The sequence below is a fragment of the Halyomorpha halys genome, unplaced genomic scaffold (genome assembly GCF_000696795.3).
Source record: "Halyomorpha halys isolate HHAL.00 unplaced genomic scaffold, Hhal_1.1 Scaffold1747.1, whole genome shotgun sequence".
NCBI classification, from domain to species: Eukaryota; Metazoa; Arthropoda; class Insecta; order Hemiptera; family Pentatomidae; genus Halyomorpha; species Halyomorpha halys.
The window spans coordinates 176,139-194,525 of record NW_027106593.1 but is presented as its reverse complement, the minus strand read 5'-3'; the positions used below and the strand labels follow the sequence as shown (position 1 = coordinate 194,525).

At 28.7% G+C, this 18,387-nt stretch overlaps 1 protein-coding gene across 1 annotated transcript in view; it reads left to right on the top strand.

Moving 5' to 3' along the window:
* Nucleotides 1-18,387, top strand: part of LOC106690500 (snake venom 5'-nucleotidase) — a 56,530-nt gene that overhangs the window by 25,207 nt on the left and 12,936 nt on the right. Inside the window, exons 2-3 of the mRNA XM_014435936.3 lie at nt 13,179-13,379; nt 13,472-13,673. Coding sequence (XP_014291422.1) covers nt 13,179-13,379; nt 13,472-13,673 — 403 coding nt within the window. The remainder of the gene's footprint in view (nt 1-13,178; nt 13,380-13,471; nt 13,674-18,387) is intronic.

The following is an 18,387-nucleotide window of genomic DNA, read 5'->3' as shown; positions in this document are numbered from 1 at the left end:
TCCAGTAGTTGAAGTGGAAAATAATATATGTTTTATAATTAATTAAATGATTCGTGAGTTTTTAAATTAAAATTTTATTTTTATAGCTTCAGCCTGTGGATTATCTTATGAATTATTAATGGACCAGAAAGTTTTTAGGTATAACTTAATTAAAAAATCCCAGTTTGCAAACCAATGATATAAAAATATAAATATTTTGCATATATGTGTCTTCTATACTTTTACAACTTCATGGCCATATTTTTCGAAAAAGTTTGGAATATCTTACCTTCCCAAAAACAAAATAATGTAACTTTATTAATAACCATAAATTGATTCTTTCATTTTTCTCCCTTTTCTTTATTTTCTTTAAAACTTAATATAATATATTATAATACCTCTGGAATGCAACTCGATTTAGAGAGTAGTTTGAACTCTGGTCGCTCTATCCTGTACTTTGGTGAACACAAGTTTAAAAATATATATAAAAATTTATATATTCATAAAGTTTGATTCATTTTTATCATATACTCTTTCTGCTCCTATAAATTAAATTCTTCCTGTCTTCTATATTTATCTATTTGTTGTAAATGTATTCTGTGAGGTTTTTTTTTTTCAACGAATTTTTAGGAACTTCAGTTTTTAAATCGTTTAATAGGTCATTGAACTATCTTAAGCCATTGTAATATTAATTTCACTGCAAACTACTAGAGTTTGGTTCCTATGAATGTGTTTAAAATAATTAATTTCTTACTGTAAAAAAATTTATTAATAATTATTCCAATCCAAAAGAGCCTAGATTGAAGTTAGAGCCTGCTGTACCATAATTAATATTTATATTTTTATTTTTATCGGATTCACTTTAATCAGACCAATTTTGTATCCAAATTTCTAATCTATCTACTTTCTAAAGTTGTGTAAAACGCAAAACAAACTCTTACGTTCTAGTAAAATTCGTCCAAACATTTCTTGAGAGTGAGAGAGAGAGAGAATATTTATATGAATTCCCATCTTTTAGTTAATTTTTTCGTAACCTAAATATTTTATGTAGTTACTGAAAAAATTTCGCAGTGAAGGTTAAATTGTTCAAAAGTTAAATTTTTGCGTGTTTAGAAAAAGTAATAATCGACTCCAAACTTACTCGACAAACTTGAATTAGGTTTTTTAGATAGTTTTGTTTTAAGTAGGTTGTTTTCAAGTTTTGCAACCCATCCAAATTCATAATAAAATATGAAGATTGATTCCAATATAATGCTTTACTTACAAAAAAAAATAATAGAATTTAAATTACAGTGATGTTTAAAATTAAAATATGTACCCCTACAACCCATGAAGGGTTAAGGGAACAGTACTTTGTAAAGAAGTACTGTTACTAGACCAATGGTTGTGCAAGGAGGTGATTTGGTCAGAATCACGCGAGACAGCCAGATTTTTACCTAACTAAGGGTACCCAGTTTGAGAGGCTAGGTGGACTCCACAACCCACTGGGTTGACTCACGCCTACAGTGTAACAGAAAACAATTTTCCGCCCAGCCGGATTACTACCCGGTTTCTTGAAGTTAATAGCATGGGCCTTACCACAGTGGCACCGACAGTGATGTTAAGCATGAAGTATAAGAGAAGAAAAAAAAACAAACAATTCTGCTCACACAGGCGTAAGAATGTTTATGTTGAATAATCTTGAATCAGAAATAACACAACTACTTGCTTTATTAATTAAAAAAATATATAGGCAAAGTTTAGTCAACTTAAATAAATATTCTATGGATAATAAAAACGAATTTGTGTTCAATAAAGACTAGTTTGCGTTTCCATAATTGTTATATACACAAGTAATGAACAGTAGTTCAAAAAATTAATAATCAAAATTTCATCACCAACCTTGAATTTTTCTACCCACTGTGATTGTCCTGAACAATGTTAAAGCTTTAAAGCTATACAAATTTATCGTAATTACAGATCTACACTAAGAGATGACATAACTAAAATATAGAAAACTCTGTAAAACTTATTAGATTTAAACCCGGTTTAAAAAACGTTCTTGACTACCCTCCAAGGAATGGCCAGGCCGGTAAACTTTGTTTTAGTTGTCTGCTGCTCAGCCAATCTGAAAATTATTTGAAATTTATATTTAAAATTATATAAGTAGTATTAGTTAATAGAATATTCCATAAAAATAAAAATATATAAAGGTATATAGTTCATATACATTATAGTTAGATATTAATTAGTAGACTGTTTATATAAGATGTGCTATCCCTGCTCTAGTACTGATGATGCCTGAATTGACATCGACTTGTCGGATATTTATCAATATTTGAGCATGATCATTTGGAAATGATCTTATGAAGACAGAAAGGTAATAAGCGAATATAACTATTAAATTCATACAATTCGTTTTAATTAAGTAAAGTTTTGTTTAAAATATTCCACATAGTTCCTACCAGATATAAACATTTCAAAATGGGGTATATAATTTTCTTGTAAACGAACCGGAAAAGTTTTATAAGACGCTGGCAGTTGGAAAACTCTAGCCGTATTGAAAGGGATTTCCTTAGAGAACAGCTAATCTACCGTTACTAATATAATTTCAGTGGCGCTCAACCCTGGAATTCGCACGGATCTGAAACAAATCTGCCCCTAAATGCTGTTTCTGTTTTCTTTCCATCCGATTGGTTTTCACCTACATTAGATGTATTTGTGAAATGTGAATATGAAATGAGACTTTGACTACAGCTTGGAAAAATATCTTTAAATATAAAAACACAAAACTTATACTCAGGAAAAAAAAAATATATGCATGAAATATAAGTTTTTTTTTTTGTTTTTTTTATATTATTTATTTAATGTAATTTACAACTGTACAAAATAATACAATAGATAAATATGTTGTATGTTTCATATACACTTGAAAAACTGGGGAAGGAACCACCCATTGGTGGTACTTCAAACATTATTTTAAATTAGAAGGTCTCATGGCCATCTTATTTTCAGTCGCCTCCGAGGATTATCAGGGATTATTAAGGATGAAACATTAAGAATTAATGGGTTAGGATGGTTAAGGAGTTTGGAATGAAAAGACGCATATTTATTTTTGGGTTAAATCTGCAACGAATGGGATGTTAAGAAATATAAGTTAATTTTTTTTTTCAAGAAAAATTAATCTTGTAAACAAGATTGAAACCATAAATTTAAAATCATTAACTATCTTAAAATTCGAAGTTCGGAATCTTGGGATTAAAAGATTAACAAAGTATGAAATATCTAAGCGACAAATCCGAATATGTAGGGAAATAAAATATGATACATAGAAATATTGGGGTTTACGCCCTAAAGCACTAACAAACAACCAGTTCAAGTAAGGTATAATTAAACATATTTCCTTTAAACAATGTTACTTCTCTCATAATTATCTTCCCTCTATATTCCTGATTCGCTGATTTTATAATTAAATTATATGGAATTAGAAATAGGTTGAACATGTAATTTTTTTAATTTCTTTCCTTTAATGATTTTTAACGTCTATTAGATGTTACTCGATCAACGAATAGTTTAATGTGCGGCATAATTTATCATATTATGCGCTATCTAGATTATCCCACGAATTTATGAAAGATTTAAAAAAAAATTTACATAGTTGCTCATGATATTTTATAATATAGTGAAGACATGAATATGATCGAAGGAATATTTTGATTTTAAATTTAAGGTGAATATTTTAACTATGTTTTAATTACCTATAGTTTATTTTAATATCATATGTTTTGACAAATCTAACATACAAATCCAAAAAAAAAATTATTGTAAGTATAAGTAAACGTTATAAGTATAATGTGAAATCCTGAATCTACGTTCTGAAACTCATTTTTAACAAAGTTTGTTCTCAAACATTTCTCATTAATACAGTTGATTTCGGAGCTGGCTTGTTGCCCAGGTGAGATTGGCAGTGAGGAGCTTTTTTCGCTAATTAGCGAATAAACTCATTATTTAAATCACCTATTAAAACACATCTAAAATTTAAAAAATAATTATCTTTCCAAAAAAATGTAAATGTTTCGATCATTTCTAAATTAGTTATAGGTACGTAAAATTAACCACTTTTTCGATATTTTTTTTAATTTAATAATTTTATTATTTCTTATCTCCCTGGAAGCTATATGTTCTTCTTGTAGATTTTCTTCCGAAATAATTAGTGATAAAAATTTCAACAATTTTTCCTTTAAAAAAATTAGCCAGTCAGATAATATGTAAAGCTGGATAAAAACAAAGGAACTATAGGGAATCAAGGTTTGGTCGTAAAATATTGTGACTGCGAATAGAAAAACTTTTACAATGTTAAAATATTTGTTAAATACAACATTCTTCGTTCGAACAGTAGTCACCTGTCATAACCTAATATCAATATTATTCTATTGAGAAAATATAGACTATTATACTAATTCCCTAAAGATTCATTCAACAATTTATTAAATCAGCCACTAAAAAGCTGATGTTGCCCAAAACTTCAATTAATAAAAAAAATCAAAAAGCAGGTTTTACAACGGAACGCCTCACATATGAATCAATTTAAACATAGATTATTTTAAATTACTTAACTAATTCATTTATTATATCTTTCCTTATATATTTGTTTTTAATATTGTTAATTATGATTACTTGTATTTATTCAGTCCAATTTTTTTAAAAATTATTTATTATTATTTTTATTTTTATTCTATCAATTTTTCATTAATTTTCAATATTATTTTATCTGCTTGTTTTTTTATCAATATAATATTAATTGTTTCCGAAAATACATTGTAAATTAATTAGAAATAGTTAATGAAAGGTACTCTTCCTAATTTAATTTTTTTAATTTTTAAGTTTTAAATATTAACAATAAGCATATTGTTGTCAATTATATAAAACATCTATAATTAAAAATTCCAACATAATTATAAATAAGGAGATTTAGTGTCTAATAATATATATAATTATGTTAGAAATTTTAAATTAAGAAGAGTACTTTTCATTCACTATATTTAATTACATCAATGGAACTCATCCAGTAGAACTTATAAATTAAGAAAAATTTGTCAATTAAACAACTATGCGTTGGCAAATATCTATATATGGCAAAAGTAAATTAAAAAAAAAACCTGGGTATACTAGTAAAAAAGTTTTTTTTTTTTTTATTTCCCGGATCATTTTCTTGTAGTGTTAATAGATAAAATTTCTCAAAAACATCTTAAGTTTTCCGAGAGTATTTATTGTTGTTTCTTATCAAAAATTCTAATAAAGTTTTTATTTAAACATCGTACAGGGACTTTTTCATATGAAGGGTGTAACTGTAAATCTCAGGTTTGCCAGTTTAGCAAAATTTATAATTAACATAAAGAAACATATAATCTCAATAAAAAGTGAACTGAAGTGTCATTTTTATTAATCATATAACATTACATTATCATAAAAACATTCTAAATGAAAAAAACAATTTTTGTTGAAATTAGAGGTTCTTATGTTTAATATAAAATTTTCTGAAAAAGAAAATGTGAGTTTTGCAGTCTGATACTTTTATATTGTGCCTTTAATTAATTGAGACGCGCATTTTAAGGACCTAAAATTGAACAAAGAAAAGTCTTGAGACCGGACGAATTTATAAATATAGAACGATAACAATAATTGGAAAATTATTAATCCAAATTGGTTTAGAGTAGTATTTATGTAGTATTATGGTGGAAACATGGAAACATGGAAGCAAATAATGAGAGAGACTGGAGTGGCTAAGAAGAGCAATATTGTTAACGGGCACTCGGTAACGCGATGAGTGCTCTGCATCCTTCCTAATTCACAACGGCTTACTTCTTTCAATTAGGTTTTAATCTGGTTAGGTTAGAGATGAAGAGGTAGTTTGTTCGACCTTATATGTGTATTTTAAAATATTTTTTAATAACATCCTGGGTTTCTACAAACTTTACTTATTATATTATAAAGTTACTCCCACAAATGGAGGCAATGCACTGCACTATTCAGCAATATGATGTGATAACTCAATTATTGAATATCCTGCTAGGAAACTAGTGTCACAAGTCAGCGCTGAACCCCCTCTTCTCCTCTCCACCCACCTCAAAAAATATATAATTAATACAACCAACAGAATTACAGTAAAAAATGAGACAGGCACGTGTAATCCAACTTTAACGCAGATGAAACCACGGGGTTCACAAATATCTGCTAAATAAATATATTTAACTCATAAAAGTTCTCATTTAATATTCATGAGAATGCAGTACAGATTTAATGCAATTAAAAAAATAGTTAAAAACTATTAATATTGTAAAAAACAATGGTGGAACTTTCATTGCAAAAGAATTAATTAACATACTATTGATGCAATTAATGTTTTACAGGTGCGGAACCTGACTCCTAAAGTCGAGGAAATTATAATCGGATCAGTATTAGCTAAGATGGAAGCATATTTACCTTTATCTATATATACATAGATAGAGGAGCTTATTTACAAATAGGGCCAGGTCCTAATTTAGATTTTTTTTTTATCAAAAATAGTTAAACATTGATTCTGTCAAGTGGTTTTTTCCTCTATCAATACTAAGGTCCTTTATTTTATGAATCGGTTAGAAAAGTATGTTAAAAATGCGTTCAAAAAGGAAACTTCTATACAAATAAAGTAAATATCACAAGCGGTTTGTTTTTCTTTCAAAACAGTCCATTGAAGGCAATCAAAGCAAAGTATTTGCAAAACGTACATGCACTCCCACATTTATAAAAGTAAAGTGGATTTATAATGGTTCCTAGCCATACTAACATTTATTTTATTAAATGGCATATAAATAGACGAATTGGAAAACTGGGTATTTCTTCCTCATTTATTTACAACACCCTCTCTTAACTGAACCAAATTGTAAATAAGCTCCGTAAGGGATAGCCTTGCAATATTTGACCATATAAGCTGAATGAAACAGCTACTGCATTCGGATTAAAAACAGAACGTAATTAGCTGGAAAACACGACGAAGATTCTGTTTATGCAAAAATCTTTACTTATTTACAGAAGCCACGACATGGAGCGATCAGTCCAACAATGGAGGTTAACTAATGGATAAATTACAAATTGGCTAAAAATAGTTTTAAATATTACATGTCTGGAAGTTCATTTTTTCGAGCATATCGAAATCGGCCATGTTGATATTCCTCAATATTGAAGCATCAACAGGTTGCTTGTAGTCCTGTCCCGGGACAGAATGCTGACAATAATTAATGAAGATGATTAATGGTTACCGCGATGCAAGCAGTCACAAAACTTAGAGTTTATTTAATGCTCGATAAATTCTGTTATATACCCTACATAAAAAATGAGGTGTATCTATGATGAGATGTTAAAAAATTGGTCAGCTATAATATTATTATTAGTTAATGACGTATTAATAATCAAAATCTTATAGAATGTGTTTCATTTAATATTTGGATAGTAAATGTTGAAAAAAAATCTTTCTTCCTTTCTCTTAATTAATTGCAAGAATAATTTGTTTTCTGTTACAACAAATATGCTTTTCTTTGAGGTAAAATAAATCCTGCAATAAAGTCTCATAACTACAATGTCAGGCTTCAAACTAGGGTCAAATCTAGCTGGTGGTATGACCCAGAGCAAGAACCACACCATCTACAAACCGGTTCTGAGAGGTACTGTTTCCGCCAGCCTGCAGCCGGTTTACTTGTAGTGTATTCAAAGACGGGGGACTAACCATCAATCTCTCGCTCAGTCTGACCTTCCGTTGGTGGTTTCAGGCTGTCGGCTTCTGCAATGGATGGAACTGCGTTGTTGCAAGGAGATTACGCCATTTTGAAGCATTCACAATGAATCACGATTTCCTTTTGACAGGAGTGGATAAGACTAAATTTATCAATTCAAGAAAAAAAGGTATTTTATATAGAATTCATGTAAAATAAACTTTTAAAAAAAAATAATTACCTATTACTGTTTAGCTCCACGATCTAAATGGTAGTATTTTACGAACTGAAAGTTACAGAATCTTTAATATTAACTTAAGGTAGGATATGATTCGAACACTTAAAATACAGAACAGCAGTAAACTTTTAAGCCATACTTATTTGGAAAAAATGAGATCATACACGAATTGTCGCTTTGCTTTCATAGTGTCACACGTGATGAAAAAATACAAAAACCGTATTAGTTTTCGCGTCTACTTGGAGCGGTTCTTTTCCAAAGATGTACTGTAGATTGGGGTTGCTTTTTCTACTGGATTCTTCCTACTGACTGTCCTAAAGCTAATAGAGTTGTCACTCCCAAGGGCTCTCACAAGTAATCCTCGATCTACTGTACAATCTATGAAATAGGTCAAATAAAAAAAACTTTCTTTTGTCAGATGTACTACAATCGGAGATATGCAACTGAATTAGGGTAATGTGACCAATTATCTCATGGATAATCATATTAATAACATTTATAAATTATTTTTATTTTGGAAAGCCACGGAGACATATTAAATATGTAGAAGTAGCCCGTAATAGACGAGCAGTTTCTTCTTGTAGTTAGCACATTGAAGGATTTAAGAGGAAAAATATGTGAATTGGCATCAACCTAAACTGTTCAGATTTTGAGACAGAAGGAAGACAAAAACTTTGAATAAAAAATAAATCAATGAATTTATTAGTGATCTGCTAGATATAACCCTATCTTAAATTGCTCTTCATCATAATGGAATATAGACCTAGGATTTTACCAAGCCATATGATCGTTGCCTCAGATTGAAGTGAATGGGTTAGCCAATATTGTGGGTAGCGGTTTTGATAACATTTTTTATGGGCAAGCTATTATACCAAACGAACGACCAAATACTGCGAAGCAATCGGGTTCACGGCAACACTCGCAAATCGCAAAGTTTTATGAGGCGTTTTCTTAGTGAATGGGTCAATAAATGTTTTAATACTTCATTCGAGTGCATTTATATGTCTCTTGGGATCTATCTCATCCAAGTTGGCTTCTTTTTTTTTGAAGTCTTTTGTTTTTGAAAAAAGTTTAATCTTTTGGACCTGATGAACTTATGCATTAGACATCAGTAAACAAATAATCATAATTTATCTAATGGGAATCTTCGATCTGGGAGATCAGTATTTTCGATCTAGTTTTTTAACGATAAGGGAAAAAAATGACATTTCCAGTGCATTACATAATACATATTAAAAGTGAAAGGCATTCAGTGAGTACTTTCAATAATTATTCCCAAAAAGAAAATCAATTGGTCATTTGATGTAAAAATTGAGTCCGTTTAATGCTCATTTTGAGGGTAACATTTCGGCACCTGTTGTTGAGCTATTTTAAGAATTTTGAAAACAAAATAAAGACTGCCTGAAAACTGTCTATTGGGCATTAGGAATGCTTTTTACAAAGGTCAAATTGTAGTGCATGAGCTAATTCAGCATCAAAATTTTACATTATATTTTTTTTTAATTCTGGTAGTTTTGGAGAGGTTCAATAGTCATTCAATTTTGAAATGAACATGAAACTGTTTCATGCCTCTAAACCTAATAGTGTGGATTGTGCATACTGTAATATTAGGTCTGCTTCAACCAGCTAATCACAGAAACTACCGGACCGATTCGAAATTAAAAAAAAAAATTGTTACATAGACCATTCACTAGAATGGTCTTATATTACATAGAAACATTTTAGGTTTTATAAAATCATCCTGTGACCTATATGAATGGAGCAGTGATCATTTGCACGATAAAAATACTTGTGTTGTTACTTGTAGGTAATTTTCATCATAAAAAAACAAAACTAATTAAATTCATGAAACTGCAGCACCACACAAACGTTTTAATATTTTTTAAACCATTGTGTGAAAACGTGATTCTCTGGCTTCAGGAAATGATACACTACTAAATTGTATAAGTCTCTTTTTTTTTTTAGTTAATAACAGGTTACTTCTATCTGTGTTGTGATCGTATTTAATTATATCTTTGCCTATATTGTTTCCTTTAATCTGTATATTTATTTCTGAAAGGATGAAATATGTATAAATAAATAATTAATATCACTTTATTGAATTATTTGATTTTTTATTTTTCCTCATAAATTTGAGATGTAATTCAGATATGATTCATATATCATATGAATAAAACATTTATTTATATGTAGGTTTACCTTACATTATTGTTCATACATAGTAATATTATAAAACCTATCATCATCCAACGGTTATAACAAAGAATTATAGAAAAATATTTTGTACCATTTATTTGTTTTCATATTACATGGTATTTTTATATCAATATTTATTTCTTCATTAACATTTTCCTGTTCATGTTCACCTGCCGACCTCGAGAAACTGCAGCGAAGCGAAAATTTTCCTTAATCAGCATCTCTTCAGTCAACTATCTTTGATCTGTAGGAGCAAAGATCATAACCTGTTGGTCTGAGATTAGTCTAAAACATTAAGTAAACTATATCGACCATAAATTTGACGATCGAAAATTAGCTTTATATTTTATGAATCAGAAAAAAAACCTGAGATTATATAATTTTAGCTTATATAATTCATCAGCATAAATTAAATGGGACATCACACAAAAATACTGTTCACCACAGTTCCTCGATTTTAGGAGATCGAAAAAATTAAAACGGGCAAAAACAGGATAAAAATATCAGAATGTTGCAGGATTCGTGTTTGCAAAGAGAAGGCACTCGAGTTGTTTACAAAAAAAAAGAAAGTTCGTTGTCCTACGAATTACCGAATCTGATACAAGAAAGATTTTGATTAGCCTGACTCTAATTTTATGAACATAAATAATTTAAATATAACTTCCAAAAATGTAGGAATTTTTTATTTAGCCTGTAAATTTTCTATTTATCAGAAGCATTTATTAGAAATTTGAAGGATCATACGTCTCAAGTAGTGAAGGTCACATAGCAGTACGTAAATATAAAAGAAATTATACGATTTAATTTTGATAAAATATAATATACTGACAAATTTTCATTAGATAAGAAAAGTTTTCTGATTGTTCAATGAATATATTTTTGAATTTTATTTTCAAAGCCTCTTTATTCTTTATTAACAATTATATTCAATACTTGTTTTATTGTTTGAGTTATATCTCATCATTTGCAAGAATTTACAATACAATTAACTCCGAAGCGATTTCCATATTTATGCAAATTTAAGTGATGGCTGGTCATCAAAATTCAAAGTCTTAACCTTTTCTCTTTTCCAACTTGGAAATTAATTTTTTTGAAAAGTAATTTTATTTGCAATATTGGTTTCATTATATGTTTTAAATTTATTATATCGAGGCTTATATTAAAAGGAGTAAGCAAAAGAAGACACTAAATATCAGAAGAATAATTTATAATTTAATAAAAAAATAGATCCTATTCAGATAATTTCAGAAAATTGCATTTATAAAAGATTTATAAATTTACATAAAATTAATTTTTAATTTTTGAATATTTAATTTATTATCCAATTATTTGTCAAATGATGCTGTAATGGAATTTTCCACTATTATTTTGTGAATTGCACAAGACAGAATGTAAGAAATATCTTAGCTGAGTAAAAAAAATTTACCTGTGACGTTGATCACGTAGTGGCACTCCTGAGATAGATTTATGACTGAACAAGACAATAAAAAGGATCTTTTCATTATTTGGATCTGCTTTATGCTTATTTACGTAAATTAACGCAATTAGGTAACTTATCTCAGGCGTAAATATGACCTGTAAAATAATTATTTGCTTAACAAATCTAATTTCAGTATTTTCTTTATTTTTACTTATACTTTTGAAATACTGTTTAAATACATTTTTAAAATTTTATATATTCAATCATATCTCATTCTTGTGATATTCATTTTTTATAATACATTTGGGAACAAAAGGATTTTATATAGATTTATATAATAATTATTTGATTTTATATACAATTACAAATTTTTATATATTTTTTACTGTTATTTATTTAATATATTTCATCTTTGTTTGTTATATATTTGTTTTACGGTATCTTGTTTTGGCTTTGCCTTGTGAAGATCTAGAACATATAATTCAGCGCACATTGAAAATACATTTACATTTGAAAACACTTTGTGTTTTCTTTGCTGAACGCCCCCTCAAAATTCTGGTTCACACAAATTTTACTAGCGAACGACTTGAAGTCGTCTTTGTGAAAAAAAATAAATAAACAATTTTATATTTTTCTGTCGTTATGAAAAGTCGTATTTTAGGTTTTCTTGTGGTGCGAATGACGAATGTATACTATCAAGTATACAACAGTTCAACAAAATATAACGAAGCCGTAATGCAATCGGGAAAAATCGGGCTGTCTCGGGTTTTTCCGTTTAGAATTGGAAATTTCTCTGTCGCATCCAAGGCATATATACGCCTTAAATATTTTAATTCAGTACCCTAATACTTTTCGTTATTGAATTAGCCTAGAACACAGACCATTTTGCTAGACTTAAAGGTTTTTTGTATTCAGAGGTCCTCAAAACATATATTTCTATGAAAAACTCGAATTTGAAATTTTGCACGATCGCATTACCTTATGTGTTCTTATATAAGTAGAAATGTATCTTGTCATAAAATTCTTATTGCAACAATATTGTCACAAACCTATTCAAGATTCATTCTCATGTATACCGACAAAAGAATTACATTATATATTCTTATATGTCTAATAAGTCATTTTGATAAATTTTCTTTTAAAAGAGGAAGATCATTGAAATGAATTATTGATCGTCGTATAAATAATAATTTCTATTAAAATATTTTTCATTTATAAGCTGAAACACGTAGATCAAATATTTAAATTTTTTCCAAAGTTTCTCTTATATTTGCTTTGGCATTTCTGTATTCTAGTATGCTTTAGATACAGTTATATCATCATGACTAACATTTTTGTTTTAACCAGGGGACCTGTAATCCTTTATTTAGTTCTTTAATATATTTAATATTAATATAGTATTTAATTACTTACTTTAATTACTTAATATAGTATTTAATCTTTGATTCAATTTGTTTTTGGCGTTGGTTGGCTTTTCGGTTCACTTCAATTATTGAAACATTTCTTATTTTATGTTAGAACTCAGATTGATTTGTGATAAGCTAAACCAATTTTCTTTTACCTAAATCTTAAATTATAATATTTCATATTAACATATGTAATGATCGAAATCTTTCAGTCTCTGGGTAACCACGAGTTCGATGATGGGGTGAGTGGGCTGGAGCCCTTTCTGAAGACTGTGAAGACACCATCACTGGCCGCCAACCTCAACCTCACATTGACTCCAGGCCTGGCCCAGGGCAACCTCCACAAGTCCTGGAACCTCAACATTGGTGGAGTCAACGTCTCAATTATTGGCTATCTCACTCCCAAGACCAGTGTATGTATTGCTCACTAGGAAATCAAATATTTCTATTTTTTACATTATATATATATTTAAATTTTACATTTAAAGTGTCTCTCCTCATTTAGTACTTGGCTCGACCGAGACCTGTCAAGTTCCTTGATGAGATCCCCGTACTTCAGAAACTTTCTAAAGAAGCTAAAGCACAAGGAGCTAAGATAGTCATAGCCTTAGGGCACTCCGGTTTCGAGATGGACAAGGAAATAGCCGAAAACGTACCAGACGTCGATGTGGTCGTTGGAGGTCACTCAGACACCTTTCTTTACACAGGTACTTCCAATAAGTAAAGCTGATACACTGAATTTATACAAGTATATTATGAAAATATATTTTAAGGACATAGAAATGAAACAAAACCTTAATAAGTGGTAATGATTAAGAACTGAGTTTTGATAGTGATAAAAAGTGATCGATAAAGGAAAAAAAATACTGAAAAATAAAATATCTTTATTAATAAAGTATCCTTGGGCAAGAGGTTGAAGATTAGATTCTAAACACGCATCACTCGCCCGAAATCCCAGGAAAGGATAGCTGAATTTAGTGATAGATTCAATCCTGAATGAGTTAATATTTGTGTTCCTGGAATTATAAAGTTGTGTAATTTTCCTTCTCTCCGGTGTGAAGGTTACTCAATAAGTTGTCCAGGATAAATCTGGAAATAATATTATTCCCTCGTCGTTTCATATTCATTGTTGTCGCCCCTACTAGCTTCATTGTGCTAATAAAATATTTATTATGATAATATCTGCTTAATAATAGATGATGTTTTTCAATATACATTTGTAATGAGTCATTAAATTCCAATATTTTGTATGTACATAAATATTTATTGTTTTAGACGAAATCTATAGTGCTGCGTTATCATATCTTACATATTTAAAAAAAAATCATATTTGAGTCGTTTGTTCGTAATATAATTTACAAATAAATAAAATAAACCTGTGCTTTTATAACCCATGAAGATTTAATGTATAAAATGTATTAATTATAAGGTTTAATATAGATTTTGTCATGTGAATCTTGAATTTATTTATTTACTTAGGAGAGAACGGCAATGTCTTAGTGATGTTGTGGAATTGCCTAATAGTTCGTTCTATTGGTTGGGATATTGTGCTATTTCTACCTAAATAAACTTGTGCCCGTATCCGTAGTTTAATTTTGAAAAATAATTAAATAAAAAGTACTTCTTTATTTATTGTTGGCACTCAGGAAGATTCATTTTGGTTCGTTTTAATATTTTTTCTTATATCATGATATATCTTTTTTTTATATCACACCCGGATACTTGGTAAGATAATATTACAATAGTAATATTACTAAAAGATCTATCACTGATTTATTTTCGTTTTTTGTCGAAACTTAGTCCCTAATTAATTGTTATGATGAAAATAGAAAACCATTATATTAACACTTTCATGTCCGGTGTTGTCACGTGCGAACCAACAAATACCGTTTACATAGTAAGTATCTGAGCAAACTGCTTAGTATTAAAGTGGGATATTTTCTGAAGTAAGTCATTATTACTTAAAAGAAAATTTTCTTACAACTGGCACATTTTATCGATTTAAATGGTTCTGAAAGAAATAAGTACTGAGCAAATTAATTGTTGTAATCAAAAGAAACAAATTAAACACTTACACTGTGATTTATGAATTAGCTACCTACAACAATTTATTTTCTATTCAGTAAAATCAATATTTTGACATCAAATCAATTAATAGCTTAGGCAATTTCTGTCTCTCATAGATGAATTTCACTCGTGTCTCTATAATCATTTATTTCGCTATCAAACAGTGGTTGACTGTTCGACCATGAATCGATTTCATTATTTCGACAGACTTATTTCCCGCTCTAGTTGAATATTCCTCTATTGGGAAAATGTGCAATACTAAAAATGATCCAGATTTTAATAGCCTTGTGTTTTGCTTGTAAAGTAATACATAGCTTATCGTTGTATAAAATTCTTAAATAAACACTACCATTATTTTTTTACGTCCTTGTTAGTAAAAAAAAAAAAAATGGCATGATGCCATTATAAAAATGAATATATGTCAGCATTCTTTAAATACCGAACAACATTAACGACCTCGAAAATATTTCTTGTAATTAAAAATAGAATTTCTCAGATTACACTTATCTGATCAATCGAATACGTATTATGCTAATCAAATAGTTCGTCTGATTTTTGCGTGATATAAACTAATGCTCTTGCTTCACTATTGTTATTTTATTTTTTTTGAGGTCCCATGATAGAAGTGTGAATAAAACTTTTAAAAACGTGTTCTCTGGTTGCCGTGCCCTTTCTATATCGTTCATTCAAACGACGTCTAAAATAATTTAGAGGTAGGTATTTGTCAATTAAGAATTTTGTATGAAAATCTGTAATAATAAAAAAATGAAATTGTATTAGTACTATATTTTGACTTAATATAGTACTAATAATATAGTAGATTGGTATGGAAGGGGACTAATATATATAGAAAATACGACCAATTCCCAAATTAAGAACTTATTGTAAAATACTGAAAATAAATTTTTCAGTAATGAAAAATCGGCACATATTGTTATATGTATATAAAACTGTTAATAGTTAGTTTATTCTTGATTATTTTTATTGACATATATAATGTTTGAATATAATGGTGATTTGAATTTATATAAGATGTCGAATCGCAATAAATAAATCAGGCAAAGGACATTTACAAATTTCAAATTAAAGTTTAATAAACCATTAATAGCTACTTTAGTTGATTATCGCTGTTTAAAAAAATAATAATGTAATTACTTTGTAACTATAAAAAATGAATATTTTTAATAAATTTTAAGTTTCTAAAGTTTTACATTGAAAATAGTTATAATCATATATTTAACACGTTTTACAATTAAAATAATCAAACAGAGATTGCATTTAATAGTTAAAACTATTTAAAGAAAAAAATATTATTTTTGTAGGATTTTAAAACCATAGATTATTCAGTGTTGTTAAGATAAAATGTCTTAATAATAGTGTTCCATTAAGATTCGCTCTGGTGTACCGTAAACTTAGTTATTGGCCGTGAAATTTCTAATATTACAAAGTTTCGTGATTTTCCATTTCTCCGATGAGGAGTTTGCTCATTTAATGTCCGAGATAAATCTTGAAATGGCTTGGTCGTTTTATGTTCATAATGACCCGTAAAAAATGATTTTGGTGAAATTATTAGTAAATTCCAATAAATATTTTTCATTTAATTAAATATTTACACAAGGGCTTACACAGGATCAAACCTAGGAGGGGCAAGTGATAGTCAATCAGGTTGTGACATATCAGCATGGAAAAGGCGAAGGAAACCAAACATTTATGAAAATTATACACAATTAATTATTTAAATTAGTATATGCTTAAAAAAAAATTATTTTCATTGAATTTTTAATTTTTTTTTTCAATTCTAAGGGTAAATTTATGTCCTCGACAGACTATCGGTTTAAAAAAAAAATCTCTAAAGCTTTAGTTCCTTTTTTTATTCTATTCTCAATATCTTGAAAATCATTCACCGTAAAAACACAAAACAAAAAAACAAAACATTATCCATACCTTTTTTAAAGTGTAGTAAATTAGCGAAATTTTGAGTCCTTATTACAACTTTGTACATTCAAGTACCTAAGATTAAAAAAAAAAAAAGAAAATGGCATTTTTATTTTTATTTATTCTTCTAAAAACTAGAACTAACAATTTTATGACTTTATTTTGACGAATGTCTTGGGAAATCCTTCTACCACCGATAAATACTAAACTAATTTAAATTGACATTAGCAGACTTTGTTTTGAGCGTGAATTGAACTTTATTACGTCTAACGGATTTTGCAAATATTTTTCAAGATGACTCACTAAATTGTATAAGAATAATTTGTGTCTGATAATAATACCTAGTATTCGTCATGTTTTACTAAATGAATTCAGTATTCTATTATTAATATTTTAATCATGATAATATGTAATTTAATTACTCATAGACAATAATTAGGTCACAACATTAATAAAAAAGATTGTTAATGAGATGACTCAGTTTGAAGATATAAATTGTAAAAAAAAAACATAGTAATTAAGTACAACTGATTAAATTAGCATAAACAGTATATAAATAAGATAGAAAAAGATATAGTTGATGGGTGAGCAATTTAACTACTTCTGTTTTTAAGGTATATAAAGTTTATTTATTTCAATGACATCACCCCCCCCTTATTTTTATCTTTATTAGTCCAAAGGTAAGAGCATCCCAGTCCTTGGTAACTTCATTTTTTTTTTCGTACAAGGTCACCTCTCCTTGGCCAATCCAATCCATTTGAAGTTTTTAATTAAATACCAATTAGAATACAATAAAGGATTAGGTTCGAGGTCGTAAATTTAGATTTAAATGTCAATCCTAACCAAAACAACGTATCAAAAATTCAAAACGGCCTAATCTTATGTGTTTTAAATGCTTCGTATTAATATAATTTCGTATGCGGTACGAGTACACTGTTTGTTGTTGCATATTTGAAAGTTAAATACTTTGATATCTAAATTTATTTCCTTGGCATTTGATTTGGGAGGGAGGATCGCTCATGATATTTTTTATTGACGATACGGGAGTGGGGACAGTGATCAATAATTCCCAATTAAAACAATTCCATTTTTTTTTCCTATTGGTTGAATTCTGTAACGAGGTTGGGGCAGACAAGAATATCTCCTGATGATGACAGCGCATTAATTAGCCGTCGAAAGCGTTCGTACTTGGAATGAATTTATAATTGTCAGCAAACTGATACTCAATGCGATCAATGTGGTAATAAAACATTCCGATTGTTTCATCTCCTGAAAGATTCTTATTACTTCCAGTTTAGTCGATTGCTCCATTGCTATGAGGATCTAGTTGAGTGGATTCGTCAAACGGTTCGGTATCGGCTGATAAAATTGTTTGATGTTCTGCCCCATTAACTTCGAGCTGAAAAATCTTTCAACTAT